The sequence below is a fragment of the Phyllobates terribilis genome, unplaced genomic scaffold (assembly GCF_046119375.1).
Source record: "Phyllobates terribilis strain yellow unplaced genomic scaffold, ASM4611937v1 Scaffold_7__3_contigs__length_470593459, whole genome shotgun sequence".
In the NCBI taxonomy this organism is placed as follows: domain Eukaryota; kingdom Metazoa; phylum Chordata; class Amphibia; order Anura; family Dendrobatidae; genus Phyllobates; species Phyllobates terribilis.
This window is the reverse complement of record NW_027362767.1, coordinates 151544234-151562601: the sequence shown is the minus strand read 5'-3', so window position 1 is coordinate 151562601 and position 18368 is coordinate 151544234. Positions and strand designations below refer to the sequence as shown.

The 18368-nt window shown below is 38.9% G+C and overlaps 1 protein-coding gene across 1 annotated transcript in view; it reads right to left on the bottom strand.

Annotated features, from left to right (window-relative positions):
* The window catches only part of VANGL2 (VANGL planar cell polarity protein 2), a 103452-nt gene that overhangs the window by 18081 nt on the left and 67003 nt on the right, over positions 1-18368 (bottom strand). The window contains exons 3-6 of the mRNA XM_073639430.1: positions 12117-12391; positions 10281-10404; positions 5338-5942; positions 2920-3053 (exon numbers count right to left, since the gene is read on the bottom strand). Of these exons, the coding sequence (XP_073495531.1) occupies positions 2920-3053; positions 5338-5942; positions 10281-10404; positions 12117-12187 (934 nt within the window). The 5' untranslated portion in view covers positions 12188-12391. The remainder of the gene's footprint in view (positions 1-2919; positions 3054-5337; positions 5943-10280; positions 10405-12116; positions 12392-18368) is intronic.

Sequence of the window (18368 nt, the reverse complement as noted above, 5' to 3'; positions counted from 1 at the left end):
GGGGGCTAAGGTCACCATCAACAATGGTTTGACCACCTTACAAGAAATACCGTGAAAACTGTGGCATTAATTAACAGGCAATCATCAAGACAAACCTTGGTGATCCACCACCCTCTTCCAGCCCAGTATATTTAGCCAATCAAGTAATTTTATTACCAATCCATGAAAGGTTTTTGAAGTCTCCATCAATGACTGCACATGTTGTGGATCTTCCGCATGAGGAAATGTACTCAATCTTGATGAGGGACAACTTAAAAACAATGAGGGCTTATGGGATAAAAAGTTGGACAGCTGAGCACATCAGGCTACCTCCAAAACTATTCATCACTTTTAAGAAAACCAACGCATGTTAACATGCCTGAAGTCTTTGCGAGAGCTGGAGGGGGTATTTAGCTTCATACATGAAATATGTGGCTTCTCGTACCTCAAGTCTCTGTCCTCTCCTTACATCTCGGTTGATAGGATGAATGCACCAAGATGCTCACAAACTATAGTTAATCCAGAACTGGTCTAGTCGGATTTTGTAAAAAATATTTAAAGGTTTTCCATGATGGAGATTTTTGTGTCGTCAAATATTTAGATTTGAGAGTCCTCAGTGGTTGATACCATTTTTTCAGTTAGCCATTAAAAGGTATCAACTACTGAGGACTCTCAAATCTAAATATTTTTCTATCTACTGGCTAACACGGTACAAGAATATATATTTTCCATGTGTCGTCAAAAAACTTATGAACGGATACTACATCTGTCACCATTGATGGTCCAGAAGGAAGACAAGTCCACTGGTAGAAGAACATGTCAAGATGCAAGTAATTTTGATGCCTATTTTATAGACCGGCTTAGTCAAATGCCACCTATAGGGCACAGTCTGGCATGACGTCGCCCAATCAGATATATATTCGAATCAATTTTACATGTCAAAATTTATGATTTATTATTTTACGCTATCACGATATTAATGTTTTTTTACTCAAATTACAGTCATTGAAGGGGTTAACGTGGACTTAATATAAAATGTCAGCCTGAAGTGTCGACCTATATTTCAAGTCAGCACAGAAACTTAATAAAGGCCTCAACGCATGTGACAGGCAAGCTTTGAAGTTATAAAAATTTATGGTATGATATTCAACTCTCATTGCCCTAAAGGGGCAGGGATTTAGGAAGGTGGAATTCTGCAACCTTCTATAATAAAAAGGGAAGCCCCCTCCCAACAGCTACTCAATAGAAGTAGACCTAGAAGGCCAACTGATTTATTACTGTATCTACAATTGTAGACCGCTATGGAGGTCACTGAAAGTGAAATTGGTGGGGGTAGCTAACCCCTAGATCGAAGGAGGAGCTCAAAGTTATTTGCGGGAAAGGATTCTTGTAGATATACCATACATTAAGGCTATGTTCACACATCATGTTTTTTTTTTTGGCATCAATTTTCTACAGCAAAACCTGATCTCTCAAAGGAGGTTTATTCAGGATTTTTCTTGCATTTTTAGTAAATTTTTTCACTGTTCTTTTGTCTTTTTATGCATGTACATAAAAGTTCAGTGAAAAAAAAATCCCATTATATTTTGGCATCAAAAATGCTGGAAAAAAAAAAAAAAAAAAAGTTACCTGCGTTTCTGGTGTGTTTTTTCAGCGTTTTTTTTTTCACCACCCATTACTTCCTATGGGTGAAAAAATGCTGAAAACACGCTGAAAGAAGTGACATGCTCTATTTTCCAAAAAAAAACATGCAAGGCACAAAATCCTGAACAAAAAAAATCCATGATGTGTGAACTAAGAATTCTGGAAACACAGACTTTGCAGGTACTGCAAAACACCACTGAAAAAAACATGGTGTGAACATAGCCTAACACATTTTATATAAAAAGTGTGGTCATTTCTTGAGGGACAATTCGAAAAACTGTTATAGCCCTGCCATGAATAAAGAAAATTACCTCCATGTGAAGAACAGGATCAATGACCACTATCACCAATAAAGAAAGTCATTGAAATAAATCCCATGTTTAAGAATCCCACTTGGTCATTACTAAAAACTTCAAGAAATTTGAATAAATCAGCATCGGAAATTGGCAATCTAATCTCTTCTAGAAGTTTTCAGATCCAAAACAAGGTTGACCAAGACGTCGAATAAAAGTTGTATATTGAGTTACACACAAACATTTTAAGTTGGACTTAGTCTTCATAGATCTCAAAGCTTGAGGTGATCCCCTAAATCCTACAAATTTACCACCCAATAAAATACAGTCAGCAAACCAAGTTCCAATGATAGGAATATAGTGCTCTTTCAAAGAGTCAAAAGTCACAAGATACTAATTCTCTCAATGTATAAAGTTTTATTCTGGTCATGAAGTAGAGATTTTGGTCAATTGAAAAGGCTCATTTAGACCATTTCATTTTCAAAACCCTGACCAATGGCAGACTTCTGTTACAGTGTTGGACTTTTTCGGTCATTGTGCAGTGCCACAGTTAGAAAGAAGACCCTGATGAATGACAGATCTATGGTCCAGCAATGAAGTCTATACCTGACCACAGATCGATGGTCGCTTAGTCTGAATTGTTCTCAAAACGGCCATCTGAAATCCCAAAGTATGGCCAACCTGAGGTGGACAGACAAAACACCCAATACCAGAACAATGGATTGGATTCAACAGTAGAACAAATTAAGATTAGAAAGACTTATTAGTTGATACCTCACCAGATCTGGCTTTTTTCCCCTCGGATAGTCAAATACACATGCAGCACCAATTCATCATAAAAAGTACTCGAAATGTTACACACGTCAAGAGTTGCCCAAATCATTACGGATTGCAGACAACAAAGTCAATGGTGACACAGGATCATATAGCAGGGGTTAGAGAACATCAGGTGAAGACAAGACAGAGAAAAACGCGGAGTTCTAAGGGGGAAGCAACATCTCACCCTCGAGAGAGTAGACCTTGAAGCCAGACATTTTCTTGGACAGGATGGATTTTGGCAGGTTCAGGAGAGCGGGGTTGTAGACAGGGAAGTCGTGATAATAATTTTCCAAAATCCATACAGCAACTCGCTGGATACTGTGAGAGGAAAACAAGACAGGGTAGGACCAGGTGCCAAAAAAATAATAATTTGTGTAGGGAAGGAGGAGAAAAAGGAGACACAAGGAGAATACAAAAGGGTCATGAGAACTAACAAGGAAAGCAAAACACATACAGGAAAAGCTAGCGTGAACAAATGTGGTTTCCAAATCAGAGAGCGGCCACCCAAGATTTTTGGTATCCATAGTATAAAAAAAAATTCCACATATGCAATGAAGTTTTTCTGGAAGGAATCTATAAAAACAAAAAGACCTGCCAACAAAAACTTATATGTAAGGTTGATGGGGAAGCCTGAAGAAGGTGGTGTCATCTACATCCATTAGGGGTAATAATGGAGTAATCTGAATATCATTTGGAATCAGAATATGATATCTAAGGCTAATTGACCATACCTGGTAGCATGAGGTATAGTTATCCAACATCTTAATGATTACCTGTCACTTGCCAAAGATATATATTTTTTCTTGCCTTGTATAAATGCCACTGTCCCCTTGAATTTGGCGAGACTTTTCTTTCGTTCTAGAAATATTTCCCCCTTCTTCCCAATATATAAATCTAGACTTGTAGCCAACTGGACGTGAACTCCAAGAAGATATGGAGTTGATGACCATGCTTATTTGGCTTAAAGACTATATACCTACAGGGAGGATGGGTCATATCTCAGGAATGGAGGGGTGCAGGAACAAAACAAAAATCGCCATCGTAATTTACAGAACGTAAAAATTACATATTTATGGAAAGGTGGTAGGTCCTCTGTGCCCCCCTTTTATCTTATAGATTGTAGCTTGTGAGTGGGGCCCTCACTCCTTCTGTTTTTATTGTCTGTACACTTCCCTGCTTAACTGTAAAGGGCTGTGGAATATGTTGGTGCTATACTGACCCAAAAATTCTAGAATGAATAAAGGGGGGAGAAATATTTCTCAAATGCTGGCACCACAATTTGGGGTCAACTTTCATGAGCACTATGGTTTTAAACCAATTGTTAAACTATTTCTCACTTCTTTGTGTTGTATGAAAATTAAAAAAAGTTAAAATCCTTGCAGCTATCCCTTCAGGCCCATCATCCCGCAGGCAAAAATTTCAAAAAGTTATAGTCATCTTCTTGCAATTATAGACAAAAAACTACGGAAAGAGCCAAGTAATTATATAGGACATGTTTTGGGTGTCTTTTGGTGTAGAAGTGGTGTGCTTTTCCCATTGTGTTCAGGTTTGATTTTTTTTCATTTTCTAAAAAAATAAATACAACAACATTTCAAGAAGAGCTCAATTAAAACTTTGTATATAAATATCAAGATATCATTCGAGAGATGTCAGGAATGCGAATTACCCTGGTGATTGAGTGAATTATGGGTCGCATTTCAGGTTCATTTACATTCTGCTCATTTTTCTCTTTACTACTAGTCTATTTCACATTGCCGCTTTCTGGGTAGCTCGTAAAAAATTTTCTCCGAGGTTACGATGGCAACTCTTAACACAAAAATTATGGCACTGATATACAGGACAGAGCACAAAAATAAACACAATCTGCTCCAATCTCATCATGTAAAGCGATGACAATAGATACCGTTTCTAGATCATTCCGTCTACAAGGTCGTCAGCTTTTACTACTAGGGTTCAGTCACCGCCCATAAATCTGAACGCTAAACTGGCGGGAATTATGCTACTAGTCAAACATGGTGGACCATCGTAATCGAGCATGTCCAATGCAAATTTCATTTCTTATGAAACATTTAAAGCCTATAAACCCTTTGAGGTGGCAAGTAGAAGATTAAAAAGGTCAATATTAGACACAGCCACTTTTGTAGTGAAATGAGCCAAAAATGGCTTCCAGAGAGAGGTTCCGTCTAAAGAGGATCAATCACTTGCCATAAAGATGTAATTTTAATTCTCCCGAATCTGGTGTTTTTCTTTTGCTTCTGTGCCTCTCCGTTCCAGAGATATGAGCTTCTCTTCACTGTATCTAAATTTAGTCCTTAGCCAAGTGGGAGTAGTCCTCAACAGCTCCGGGGGCATGTTCTTGAAGACCAAACCCGGTTGGCTAACAAGAGTAGATTTATAGATAAGGAAGAGGGAGCCACATCTCAGGAACAAGGAGGCGCAGGAAGAAAAGAAAAACCTTGCTGAATTCAGGAGAACAGCGACATTTACACCAGGTTAAAAAAAAACTACATAATTATTGCATTAAACAAAAAAAGGGAAAAAAAATCAGATTCTATTAACAGTCTTTTACATTTTAATTTGTTAATTCACTTGGCTGACTTACCTTAAGTGTCCAACATTGTAATGTCTGCTGGCTCCATCTGTGGACCTGACGACCTTGATGGTGAACTGAGGTTGGAGTTGTCTCAGTTCCAGCAGGACAACCGCCAAATAGTGAACGAACAGAAGAGCATCCACAAGTGATACAGCGTACTGTACAATCCCCTGGTAGTTCCTCTCCGCCGTTGTTAAGATACGGACTGCATAAAAAAGCCAGTATGACACCACCAGCAAAAATATGAGCACCATGATCAGAGCTCGGAAGACAAAAACCCGAGGGAAGAAAGCTTTGGGGCGACGGAAAAAAAGCGCCCAGCTGCCAACAAGAAGAATAAGGAGTTTGAAGGCCACGGAGATAAACAGACCTTCACAAGGTGTACCACAGGCTTCCAGGTCCCAAGGTAAAATTTTGGGCAACAGCATAAAGGCTATAGGGGTCAGGAATGAAATGAATGCTAAAGTACCACCAATAATGACCCCAAAGTGCCGGGAGCAGTCCAGGTTGGCACTGTCCTCCATGTCCTTAGTAATACGTGTGATGTCATCATGGGATATGCTGTGCTCAGAAGTCCCGGTAACCACTGTAGTAGTTTCACCCCAATTGTCATCCTGGAAATTACAAAAAAAAAAAAAAAAAAATGAAAAAAATTGTAAAATAAAAATATACATAAAAAAATAATAATTTCAGCATTTTTCATGTTCTTTGTAAAATTAGATTCTATATTTTGAGTTTTCTGTTCCTTTAAGAGTATTTAGAACAATCGAATTTCCCATAAACTTAAAGTGACGGAGCAAGTTTTATCCTGTCAATTGGAAGGGCGGCCGATTACACAACATTGAGTGATTTCATTGTGGAAGGAGCTGGGAATAATCTAGGTAGAAGTTTTCTCGCCTTTGCTGGCTCCAGTCCTTCGTACACGCCTTAGTTATACCTTATGTGACGTTATCCCAGGCTGTCAAATTTTTTTATTTATTTTTTTTTATATATAAAATTTATAAGCTCAAATTTTAAAACAATGGTTGCTCAAAAAGTCTAAATGGGCCTAAATTTTGGCTGACATTCACATATTGCATAAGTGCAGCTTTGTCCTATTGTTTTGCCATACTTATTACCTTGTATACAAAGTATCAAACGTGCAAAGTTTTGCCACCAAGGGCAATGTGCCACTTAAAGACTTGGAAATGTACTTCAGGTAAGAAAGTCAAGGACTTTTCCGACGATGTACACATACGCATATACACACACACACACACACACACACACACACACACACACATCTATATCTATACACATACACAGTGGCTTAAAAAAGTATTCACCCCCTTGGCAGTTTTCATGTTTTGCTTCATCACAACCTGGAATTTCACTGTTTTTTTTCCAGGGTTTGCATCAGTTCATGAAAAGAACAGGCCGATAACTGTGAACATTTGGTTTTCTTCTTATTGTGTGAAGCAAACAACAAAATCGGACAAAATAACTGAAAACTTCAGTGTGCATAACTATTCATGCCCCTAAAGTCAGTACTTTGTAAATCCTCCTTTTGCAGTACCTATAGCTGCAAGTCGCTTTGGATAAGTCTCTGAGTTTCCACATCTTGCCACTGAGATTTTTGCCCGTTCCTCAAGGCAAAACTGCTCCAGCTCCTTCACGTTAGATGGTTTCCTCTGGTGAACAGCGATCTCCAAGTCTGACCACAGATTCCCAATTGGATTAAGGTCTGGGCTTTGACTTGGCCGCTCCAAAACATTTACACGTTTCCATTACACCACTCGAGTCTTGTTGGAAGGTGAACCTCCATCCCAGTCTCAAATCACTGACAGACTGAAACAGGTTTTGCTCAAGAATATCCCTGTATTTTGTACCATCCATCTTCCCTTCGACTTGGACCATTTTTCATGTCCCTTCTGCCAAAAAACATCCCACCATGTTTCACTGCGGGGTTGGTGTTCTTGGGGTGATGAGCTGTGTTGGTTTTGCACCAGACATAGCGTTTACATTGGTGGCCAAAAAGTTCAATTTTGGTTTCATCTGACCACAGCACCTTCCTCCATACATTGAGAGTCTCCCACATGTCTTTTGGCAAATTCAAAATGAGCCTTACAATTTGTGTGAGTAAAGGCTTTTTTCTGCCCACTCTTCCATAAAGGCCACCTCTATGGAGTGTATGGCTTATTGTGGTCGTGTGGACAGATACTCCAGTCTCTGCTTGTGAACTCTGCAGCTTCTTCAGGGTTACCTTGGGTCTCTGTGCTGCCTCTCTGATTAATGCCATCCTTGCCCGAGCTGAGAGTTTTGGTGAGCGTCCTCTCTTGGCAGGTTTGTTGTGGTACCATATTCTTTCCATTTGATGATAATGGATTTGATGGTGCTCCGGGGGATCATCAGAGATTTTTTTTTAAAATATATATCCCAATCCTGACTTTCACTTCTCAATAACATTGTCCTTGACTTGTTTGGAGATCTCCTTGGTCTTCATGGTGTTGTTTGGAGATCTCCTCGGTCTTCATGGTGTTGTTTGGAGATCTCCTCGGTCTTCATGGTGTTGTTTGGAGATCTCCTCGGTCTTCATGGTGTTGTTTGGAGATCTCCTCGGTCTTCATGGTGTTGTTTGGAGATCTCCTCGGTCTTCATGGTGTTGTTTGGAGATCTCCTCGGTCTTCATGGTGTTGTTTGGAGATCTCCTTGGTCTTCATGGTGTTGTTTGGAGATCTCCTTGGTCTTCATGGTGTTGTTTGGAGATCTCCTTGGTCTTCATGGTGTTTGGTTAGTGGTGCCTCTTGCTTAATGGTGCTGCAGCCTCTTTGGCCTTTCAGAAAATGTAAAATGTATATACTGACAGACATGTGACACTTAGATTGCACACAGGAGGACGTCCTGTCACTAAGCATGGGACTTATGAAGGGAATTGCTGGCACCAGAAATTTTAAAGGGCACTTCAGCAACTTAGACTATGGTATTTAGTGCTGATGCTTCACACACACATCGGATTACAAAAATATGTAAACATAGGTTGTAATAATGTAACAATAGGTAAAAATCCAAGGGGGTGAATACTTTTGCAAGTCACTGTATACACACACACAGACACACACGCATATACATACATACATATTATGTATACACAAGAGGAGGTATTGATGAATAGTTGGCCTGGAATAATTCTAGCAGACAAAAATAAATCCCCTATGGATACAAGTATTCGCTTTGACAAGAGCAAGTGCTAAGTTGTAGCAGAAATGGTTATGTCATTTGAAACTGTGATTTAGAAAAGTTAGGTAAAGATGGAAACTACAGCAAGAACTTTCCAAAGGTGTCATGTTTTTGCAGGCTAATGTGCCCACCCACAAGTCTCCTATTGCCCTGAAAAAAAAACAATTAAATCAGCATTGAAACTGTCCATCACCCACCATATTCTCCTCATTAACCTTAATTGATAATTATTTATTTCTGAAACTAAACAAAAAACATTGTAAGAATGAAAATTTGAAAGGACAGAATGGATACTGTGGAGTCGAGATTTACAGAATAGGATAACTTTGTTTTCTAAAGGATTAGAATTACTTATTGTAGATACACATATACACAGACACAAACATACATACACACTTATAGATATATACAAATAGACAGATGTGTGTGTGCCCCAGTGACTGTCACAATATACATCACTGAAGTTATTAGCTTCAGTGATATGAACCTAGAAAAATGCTCCAGCACACTAAGAGGGGTTAATCAGCCATTTTTAGGGCTAGGTTAATTGAATAGCTATAGAGTAGGTGGGAGGCTGTTCACCATATCTCCACCCCAGGGTGTAGTCCAGAGAACACACACAGCCTTCTGGCTCATTTATTGTTGGGTGTGTCTGGAGTTGGAAGCTCCACAGCTGTGTTTGGAAGCCAGAAAGGCCGTGTTTATTTTTGCTTAAGCAGCACTAGTTTATGTTATACCTTTAATAAACCAGTGGAAGATTTAAAGAGACAGAGTTCCTGTGTCTACCTCTATGTGCATATACATAGCTATATAAATATAAACGTGTGTGTGTGTGTGTGTGTGTGTGTGTGTGTGTGTGTGTGTGTGTGTGTGTGTGTGTGTGTGTGTGTGTGTGTGTGTGTGTAATATACATATATATTGATATAGAAAAAAAAATCTAACAGTGCGGTACGGTTTGTAAAAAATACCGCTATACAATTAATAGTTAGGTTTGTGTTGCCTGCCATTGGGCAACTCTCATTTGTCCCTTTACAAATCAATGCGTAATAGACCTAAAAGGAGTAAATTGTACAGAAGGGTCAGATAATGTAGTTCCCACAGTAAAGCTCACGGCTTTAGCACATATCTTCCTGCCCTTGACACGACCGGGAAACAATGACATCACGGCTGCCCAATAGCAAAGTCCTGACAATTACCCAGTGTAGCGAGATGCGACATCGGATCAGCTCATTAACTCTCGCTGGCAGCCGTCCAGAGCGGCGCAGGTCCGCGGCGCAGGTCCGCGGCACATCTCTCTTACACACCCAGCCGCCTGGCAATATTAACCCTGCAGTGTGACTGCTTTTAGGATGTAGATAAATGGTGCAACAAAAATCAATAAACCCTTCTGCTAATTACCTCTGCAGACACTCATGGAAAATAATTAGACACAAGGGCTGTCGGGCGTCAGGACGGCGGGTGACAGAAGCGGTTGAAATGCTCTGCAGTGTAATGTGCTGTCATATTCCTCGCCGTGTAGGAGGCCAATGGGTTAAGTGGCTGTCTGCCTCCGAATATGGAAAATCCCATGATGGCAGCAAGGTTTAGCATTGAAAGGGGACGGCTGTCACTGAACAATGCTCCGCAGCATTCAAATGGGAAGTTAAAATGGAAAAAATGTAGCAGGATGTGTGTAAGGTTTACATTTACCATACCAAGTAAAAGAAAAAAAAATATTCCAAAAATAAAAATTTTACCCTCTCTTCTCCTCTCGTGGACTCATTGTCTAGTAAAGGCTCTCCAGGAGCTTGAATAGTGACCGACTTATCTCCCCGGCTGCTGCCGTCTCGGCTTTTTGATCGATGTCTTTCTCTTCGATCTCTAAAAAAAGAAAAAAAATATATAGAATAAAATTAAAAAACGACAATATCATTGTCTGTCATTCTAAAAAGTGTAGGAAATCTGTTTTTAGTAGGGATTTCTAGGGTACAGTTACAAAAACACTCTGGAGGACTCAACAGGTCCATGGATTACACAGAAAGCCTGTAGATTTTAGTAAGAATAGTGTAATGCTGAATTTTTCCTGTGGAGGCGCTGCACAGAAACGAAATACTTGCTAAAGAGTAACCACTCTGTCACCTGGATGACTGCAGCAATAGAACGCTAAGGCTATGTTCACACACGTTGTGTTTTGCAGCATATTTTGATGCAGATTTTCAGCTGCGTTTTGCAGTACCAGCAAAGTCTATGAGAAAACAGAATTCTCTGTTGTTTTTTTTTCGCTGCATATTTTGTGACTTGGTTGTGTTTTTAGGAAAATAGAGCATGTCACTTCTTTCAGCATTTTGGCAACAGAAAACACACCTGCGTTTTTGTTGCATATTTGCAGCATTTTTTTCACGCATAGGAAGTAAGGGTAAGGGGTGGTAAAAAAAAACGCAGCAAAAACGCAACAAAAAACGCACCAAAACAAGCGTTTTTAACGCAGCTGTTTTCTGTCACCGCTGTGTCAGAGGTGACAGACAGTCGCCCTTCAGTGGGTTGCAGGAGATCTCTACGTTTGGCATTGCAGACAGCTTCCTAGATAAGAGGCTGTCTTTAGGATCGAGCGGCTACCTCTCTCTTGCTAATTAGCTCTCTGCCTGGGTGTACATATACCTGGTGTGTCTGAGAGGGAGTCGCCAGCTATATTCATTTCTACTTGTGACGCTTCGCAGGAGCAGTATTTTGTCCTCTCTGGACCTTGAGGCCATGTGCATATTTGGACTCTTCTAAACCTAAGCCATTTCCCCCTGTTTTGTCCACCCTTGTTGTCTATAGAGTTTAGTGGAGGTTGACTAGTTCTCATCTCCTTCCATACGCCAGAGAAAGTAGGAAGAGACACGCGTGCGGTGATTGCTGAAGAGCCAATATAGCGACGGTGGTTGAGACAGGGTGACTCTAGACCAGACTAGGAGGTCTCCACTTCCCCCTTTCCCTAGTGTCTGGGCTCCCTTTCCCTTTTCCCCCTATGTTGCACTAACACCAGGCATAACATTTTCCTGCAAGTTAGCAGCGGAAAAAAACGCAATGTGTGTGAATAGCCTTAAACGTTTCACCATGGTGCTAAAATTTGGTGGTCATACTTGCTTTGACTCCTTACCTTTTCTCTTGGCTAGAGATATCTGTGTGGTGAAAGATGACCAGCTTTCATAAAAAAAAAAAAAAAATAAGCTTTGGTATTTCTTTCTGGCATTGGACTGAAAACATTTCTACTCTATAAAGCTGGTCAAAAATTGGCCACCAAGAAAGGACACAGTAGAATCTAAGTTTGAGAAAGTCCAAATGATGACACCATGACCACAATGAGTGAGATCGCCTGGAATAATAATCGATGTCCAGCTCCTAGATGGGCATGAGAAGTGATCCTCCTCCTGGGTAGGTCTGTGACTTGACATGCCAAGAACAGAAACCACCATTTTTTTGGCCAAATCAGTCTAAGCAGAAACTAATAACATCTTGAGCATCAACGTGCAAAAAGTCCAACGTCATGTAGACCACAAATTAAATTTATAAAACTCCACTCTATAAAATGTAGAAGCAGAATGTCTCACCTGTGTTTGCGTGAACTCCGAGATTGCCCGGATTTATATGAGTACCCAGAATATTGGGACTCGTTGTCCATGTTTTCAGAGTAACGACCTTTATGGCGATCCACGATTACGGATTTCGGCTTCCCTGAACCTGGAACTGCAGCCAACACCGCTGCGGCCTCTTTCAGCACAGGTTTTTTCAGGCCAAAAGGCGCCGTCAGAAAATCGACTTTCACCTTGAGGGACTCTATTTTGATAGGAGGTCTTGGTCCGTCTCATAAGAAAAATTAGGAGACCTAACATATAAAACAAAAAATATAAGCTTAAACAAAAAACTATACAATTGCCCATGATATTCTCCAAATGTTCCTTAAGTAGCTCTTTTCATATAGATAGGCAAGGACTGCTTCAGGAACCAATTGGACTTTTTTGGTGGGACATCCAAAACAAACATAGAAATCAGTGGAAATAATCATCAAGGTGGTAGCAAATCAAAAACAAATTTCCAAGATTTTGTATTGACATCTTGGGTCCTTTCATCTTTTTCCATCCTTGACTTGTGGGAACTCCTGAGTCACACCATAAATATTCAAGGACTTGGGTTACACCATCTTTGTTTCAAGACCTAATAGAAAAAGTCTCAATTCATGGAAATCATACAGAAGTCAACAAGTCTACAGTATTTGGAATACAATTGAGAATCTGTTTTAACATTTTGACTGGTTGAACCCTCTTATGACTTGACTTTAACAAGAAGGAAAGACCTGAAGATTAAGGATCATAAAGGTCAATCTAGTCATGAAAAAGCCACACAGAAAATCTTCAAAAAGTTCCTAGAAATTACAGACACCTGGGAACTATTAAGTGCTGGGGTTTCACACTGTACTATAAAAGGGAACGTACGTGTCAGTGTCTCTCGGGATACTCCCAGTTCTACATAAATGTGACACTATTGTGCAATCAAAAACAACTTCAAACAGGTAGGTGGGAACAATGCATGAGCCCACCACCTGTAGAACCTCTCTGTGGCTAGAAGACTTCCCTGTCATCCTGATCCAGCAAGCAAAAACTCATTACCTAATTTACTAAATCAACACCTCGGGGAAACTTTCTGTTTAAGTTCTGTGACTCTCAGCATTTGTTTGCCTTGTACTTTTGGTTCTCTTTGTGAAAAATAAAAAATCCAACCTAATTGGGGGAAGGTAAAAAGATGCACTGATCTGTGTTTCCTCATACTCAACGCCCCCCATACACATTAGATGGCAGCTGGTCGAGCGATGCTCTGGCCAATCGTTCAGTCGTGTCTCCATACACCTGAGCGCTCGTTGGGCCGAGTGGTTCTGTGTTCTCTATGAGAAATATGCCAACAAAACATCTCTGCCGGCGTCTTATCTCCAGGTGAACAAAGTGATCGACAGTCCGAAATTGGATATGCCTGATCAACATCTCCCCAAACAAATCAGTTAGTCCTATACACATTAGACCAGCAGCCGGACTAGCTGAAATCCTTAAACTATAAAATGAACAGAGCTTTTAAGCCATGGTAAGTTATCGATGATAGAGTTAAAGGGAGTCCACTAAAGAAAGTGGTGGTAGCCAATTTTGTGGGTATGGGCAAGGAGAAATCAACCAGTAACTATTGAGTCTTCTTTTTCCATCTAGTTGGTTCCGTGATACCTAGCTGCTAGAAACATCTCCCACTGAGGTGGTCATGCAGACCCTGAAATTGAATGCCTAGATATTAGAGTGGAGCAAAAAAAAAATTAGCATGACCTTGATCTAGCGGCCAACGACTATGGATGAACCACCTAATACCTAGCACCTCTTCTGATTAGTAGGTACACAGTCATCATTAACTTATGATGTGAACATTATATCGCACTGGGCCTACTACTCAAAAGAGGCACCAAGGATGAAGGCAGGTAGGAGGAAGATCACAGAACATTTGTCTGATGGCCACTGGACCAAGGTCCTACAAATCTTTTTTGCCCAACTCTAGTAGAGGAACAAGTAAGGAACTGCTGCCCAACAATTTCCTTTTCTGGACTCTCGGGTGACTTAGTTATGGCCAATACCACAATATTTTATGGGGTCATGCTCGGTAGTAGCACACTATCGGCAGCTGATGGATTTTTGATACCAAAAGAACAAGAATGGTGGTTGAAAAAAAAAAATGGTTCAACTACAGCTTTTCAACAATTTTTGTAAACCAGAGAATATCTAATGTGTATGGGTGAATCTCAGACTTCATGTTGTGGTAGATTTTGAGGAAAGAAGGATTGATCAAGTAGGGATTTTACATGACTGACTCTTGGTTCTCACAGAACACAAACTATTGACCGCAAATGATCATAAATATCAAATAGAATTTAGAACCAGACTTTCATCAGTTATCTCAAAAGTATGGACTTTTTTCTTTAAAACTACCACAACAGCTTATTAACAAACATATTGACTAAATGATCCCTACATATAGGAACATGGCAACCATTGCACTATGTAGGACAAAAGCAACAGACCACAGCCATTTAGTAGAGTTGAGAAAATCTCACGCGTCAGGCTGGAGGAAAAAAAAAAACAACTTAATTACACAGCTCCAGATTTCCAAAGCTGAAGTGTAAGAGTGACTGCATCTCCCTCTGTTTTCAATTTGCCAGGAATATCTAATGAGGATAAATTAATTAAAGATGCACAACATGTCTGTGAGAAACAGTTGGCGATAGGTTTTAATTTAATCGGTCAATAAAGACAAATGATTTAAAAAAAAAATTTCGATGTATTTTAAAATCATAATAAGAAAAACAAAATTTTAGTTGCAGATTCTCATAAATATTCTAATATTTTTGCCCAAAATATGGTTTTATTAGCATTCTTAAAAGAAATCTGTCAGCAGGTTTTTGCTATTTAATCTGAGAACAGTATAATGTAGGGGAAGAGACCACGATGTGTTACTTGCTCAGCAGATTGCTGTAGGTCAAATACAATAAGTGTTTTATCAGCAGAAGATTATCACTACGTGACTAGGTGTCACGTGCCAGGCAGTCCAGCTAATCTGTGTAACCCCGCCCACACCACGGATTTGCAGTTTACTGACTACACACAGGAATCAGCCAATCAGTGGTGTGGGCGGAGTTATACACAGCTCAGCATTCTGACAACTGATACATCTACAAGAGAGAAAACAGGACCAACCACTCCATTAAGTGACACATCGCTGGAATCAGGGTTTCTGACCCTACATTGTGTTGCTCTCAGATTACATAGAAAAAAAAAACATGATGACTGATTCCTTTTAAACGAGGTGGCCAACTTTTTGGATTAAAAGGAATTGTTAGAACAGATGCCATAACCTAAAATGTATCTTTCCACTCTGAACCAGTCCATTAATTCCTTTTAGATGGTATTACTAGAGACCCTCATTGGTGTTTGGACTTCAATAAACTACTCCAAAACAAGATTAGTAGGAAAGTGTTGACTTTTTATAACTTTGACCTTCTCCAAAATACCAATCAATCGAGAAGGACCAAGCTAAAATGAACGGGACACAAGAGACATCTCCGAGGTCTCAACAATCAAGAAGAGCAAACTTGGACCACTCAAGAAGGCGCAAGACAATATGACTAGGACATGGCGTCTAGGTGTACACCACAACAGGGCCCAAAAGCGTAAAAAAAAAAAAAATACAAACAATAAAAAACGCAGAAAAAATATTTCCTCTAGGACGTAATAACTACATTTTCACTTATAATTTACTCATCTTTGACTACTTTGGGCTGACCGTGGCATCCAGCTGGTTTGAGCAATTCTTATTACTATGAAAGAAAAGCCCTCTTAGGAAAAAAGGTGATGGCCACGTGAAAGTGGGAAAAAGTAATAATGACCATTGTAGAAGAATAAATGCTACGTCTCAGTGGTCAAACACTTAACCGAGTCCTTATAACCTCCAAGAAAGTCACTCACAATAAAGGAGGAGTTAGTGTGTCCCACTACCACAGCAAAAGCCGGGGGTCAACATCACACCATAATGTAGAGTGTGTCAAGTGGATGTCATCTACGTAGAATATAAGAAAGGATGGATTTCATAATCTACAAGCACTGGAACAACATTTCCATTGTGCTAACGAAACCCAATATGAGCGGACAAGTAGAGTGGTAGAGTACATTTGTAGCCTAATCATTGATGGGTACCTCATACAGTTATACTGCCATATATGTACACAAATATATCTTCTATCATATTATTTATGTAAAAATATAACTACTATAATACTGCCCCCTATGTACAAGAATATAACTACTATAATACTGCCCCTATGTACAAGAATATATCTACTATAATACTGCTCCTATGTACAAGAATATAACTACTATAATACTGCCCCTATGTACAAGAATATATCTACTATAATACTGCCCCTATGTACAAGAATATAACTACTATAATACTGCCCCTATATACAAGAATATATCTACTATAATACTGCCCCCTATGTACAAGAATATAACTACTATAATACTGCCCCTATGTACAAGAATATATCTACTATAATACTGCTCCTATGTACATGAATATAACTACTATAATACTGCCCCTATATACAAGAATATAGCTACTATAATACTGCCCCCTATGTACAAGAATATAACTACTATAATACTGCCCCCTATGTACAAGAATATAGCTACTATAATACTGCTCCCTATGTGCGAGAATATAACTACTATAATACTGCTCCTATGTACAAGAATATAACTACTATAATACTGCCCCTATATACAAGAATATAGCTACTATAATACTGCCCCCTATGTACAAGAATATAACTACTATAATACTGCCCCCTATGTACAAGAATATAGCTACTATAATACTGCTCCCTATGTGCGAGAATATAACTACTATAATACTGCCCCTATGTACAAGAATATATCTACTATAATACTGCTCCTATGTACAAGAATATAACTACTATAATACTGCTCCTATGTACAAGAATATAACTACTATAATACTGCCTCCTGTGTACAAGAATATAACTACTATAATACTGCCCCCTATGTACAAGAATATAACTACTATAATACTGCTCCTATGTACAAGAATATAACTACTATAATACTGCTCCCTATGTGCGAGAATATAACTACTATAATACTGCCCCCTATGTACAAGAATATATCTACTATAATACTGCTCCTATGTACAAGAATATAACTACTATAATACTGCTCCTATGTACAAGAATATAACTACTATAATACTGCTCCTATGTACAAGAATATAACTACTATAATACTGCCTCCTGTGTACAAGAATATAACTACTATAATACTGCTCCTATGTACAAGAATATAACTACTATAATACTGCTCCCTATGTGCGAGAATATAACTACTATAATACTGCCCCTATGTACAAGAATATATCTACTATAATACTGCTCCTATGTACAAGAATATAACTACTATAATACTGCTCCTATGTACAAGAATATAACTACTATAATACTGCTCCTATGTACAAGAATATAACTACTATAATACTGCCTCCTGTGTACAAGAATATAACTACTATAATACTGCTCCTATGTACAAGAATATAACTACTATAATACTGCTCCTATGTACAAGAATATAACTACTATAATACTGCTCCTATGTACAAGAATATATCTACTATAATACTGCTCCTATGTACAAGAATATAACTACTATAATACTGCCCCCTATGTACAAGAATATATCTACTATAATACTGCTCCTATGTACAAGAATATAACTACTATAATACTGCCCCCTATATACAAGAATATAACGACTATAATACTGCCCCCTATGTACAAGAATATAGCTACTATAATACTGCTCCCTATGTGCGAGAATATAACTACTATAATACTGCCCCCTATGTACAAGAATATATCTACTATAATACTGCTCCTATGTACAAGAATATAACTACTATAATACTGCTCCTATGTACAAGAATATAACTACTATAATACTGCTCCTATGTACAAGAATATATCTACTATAATACTGCTCCTATGTACAAGAATATAACTACTATAATACTGCCCCCTATGTACAAGAATATATCTACTATAATACTGCTCCTATGTACAAGAATATAACTACTATAATACTGCCCCCTATATACAAGAATATAACGACTATAATACTGCCCCCTATGTACAAGAATATAGCTACTATAATACTGCTCCCTATGTGCGAGAATATAACTACTATAATACTGCCCCCTATGTACAAGAA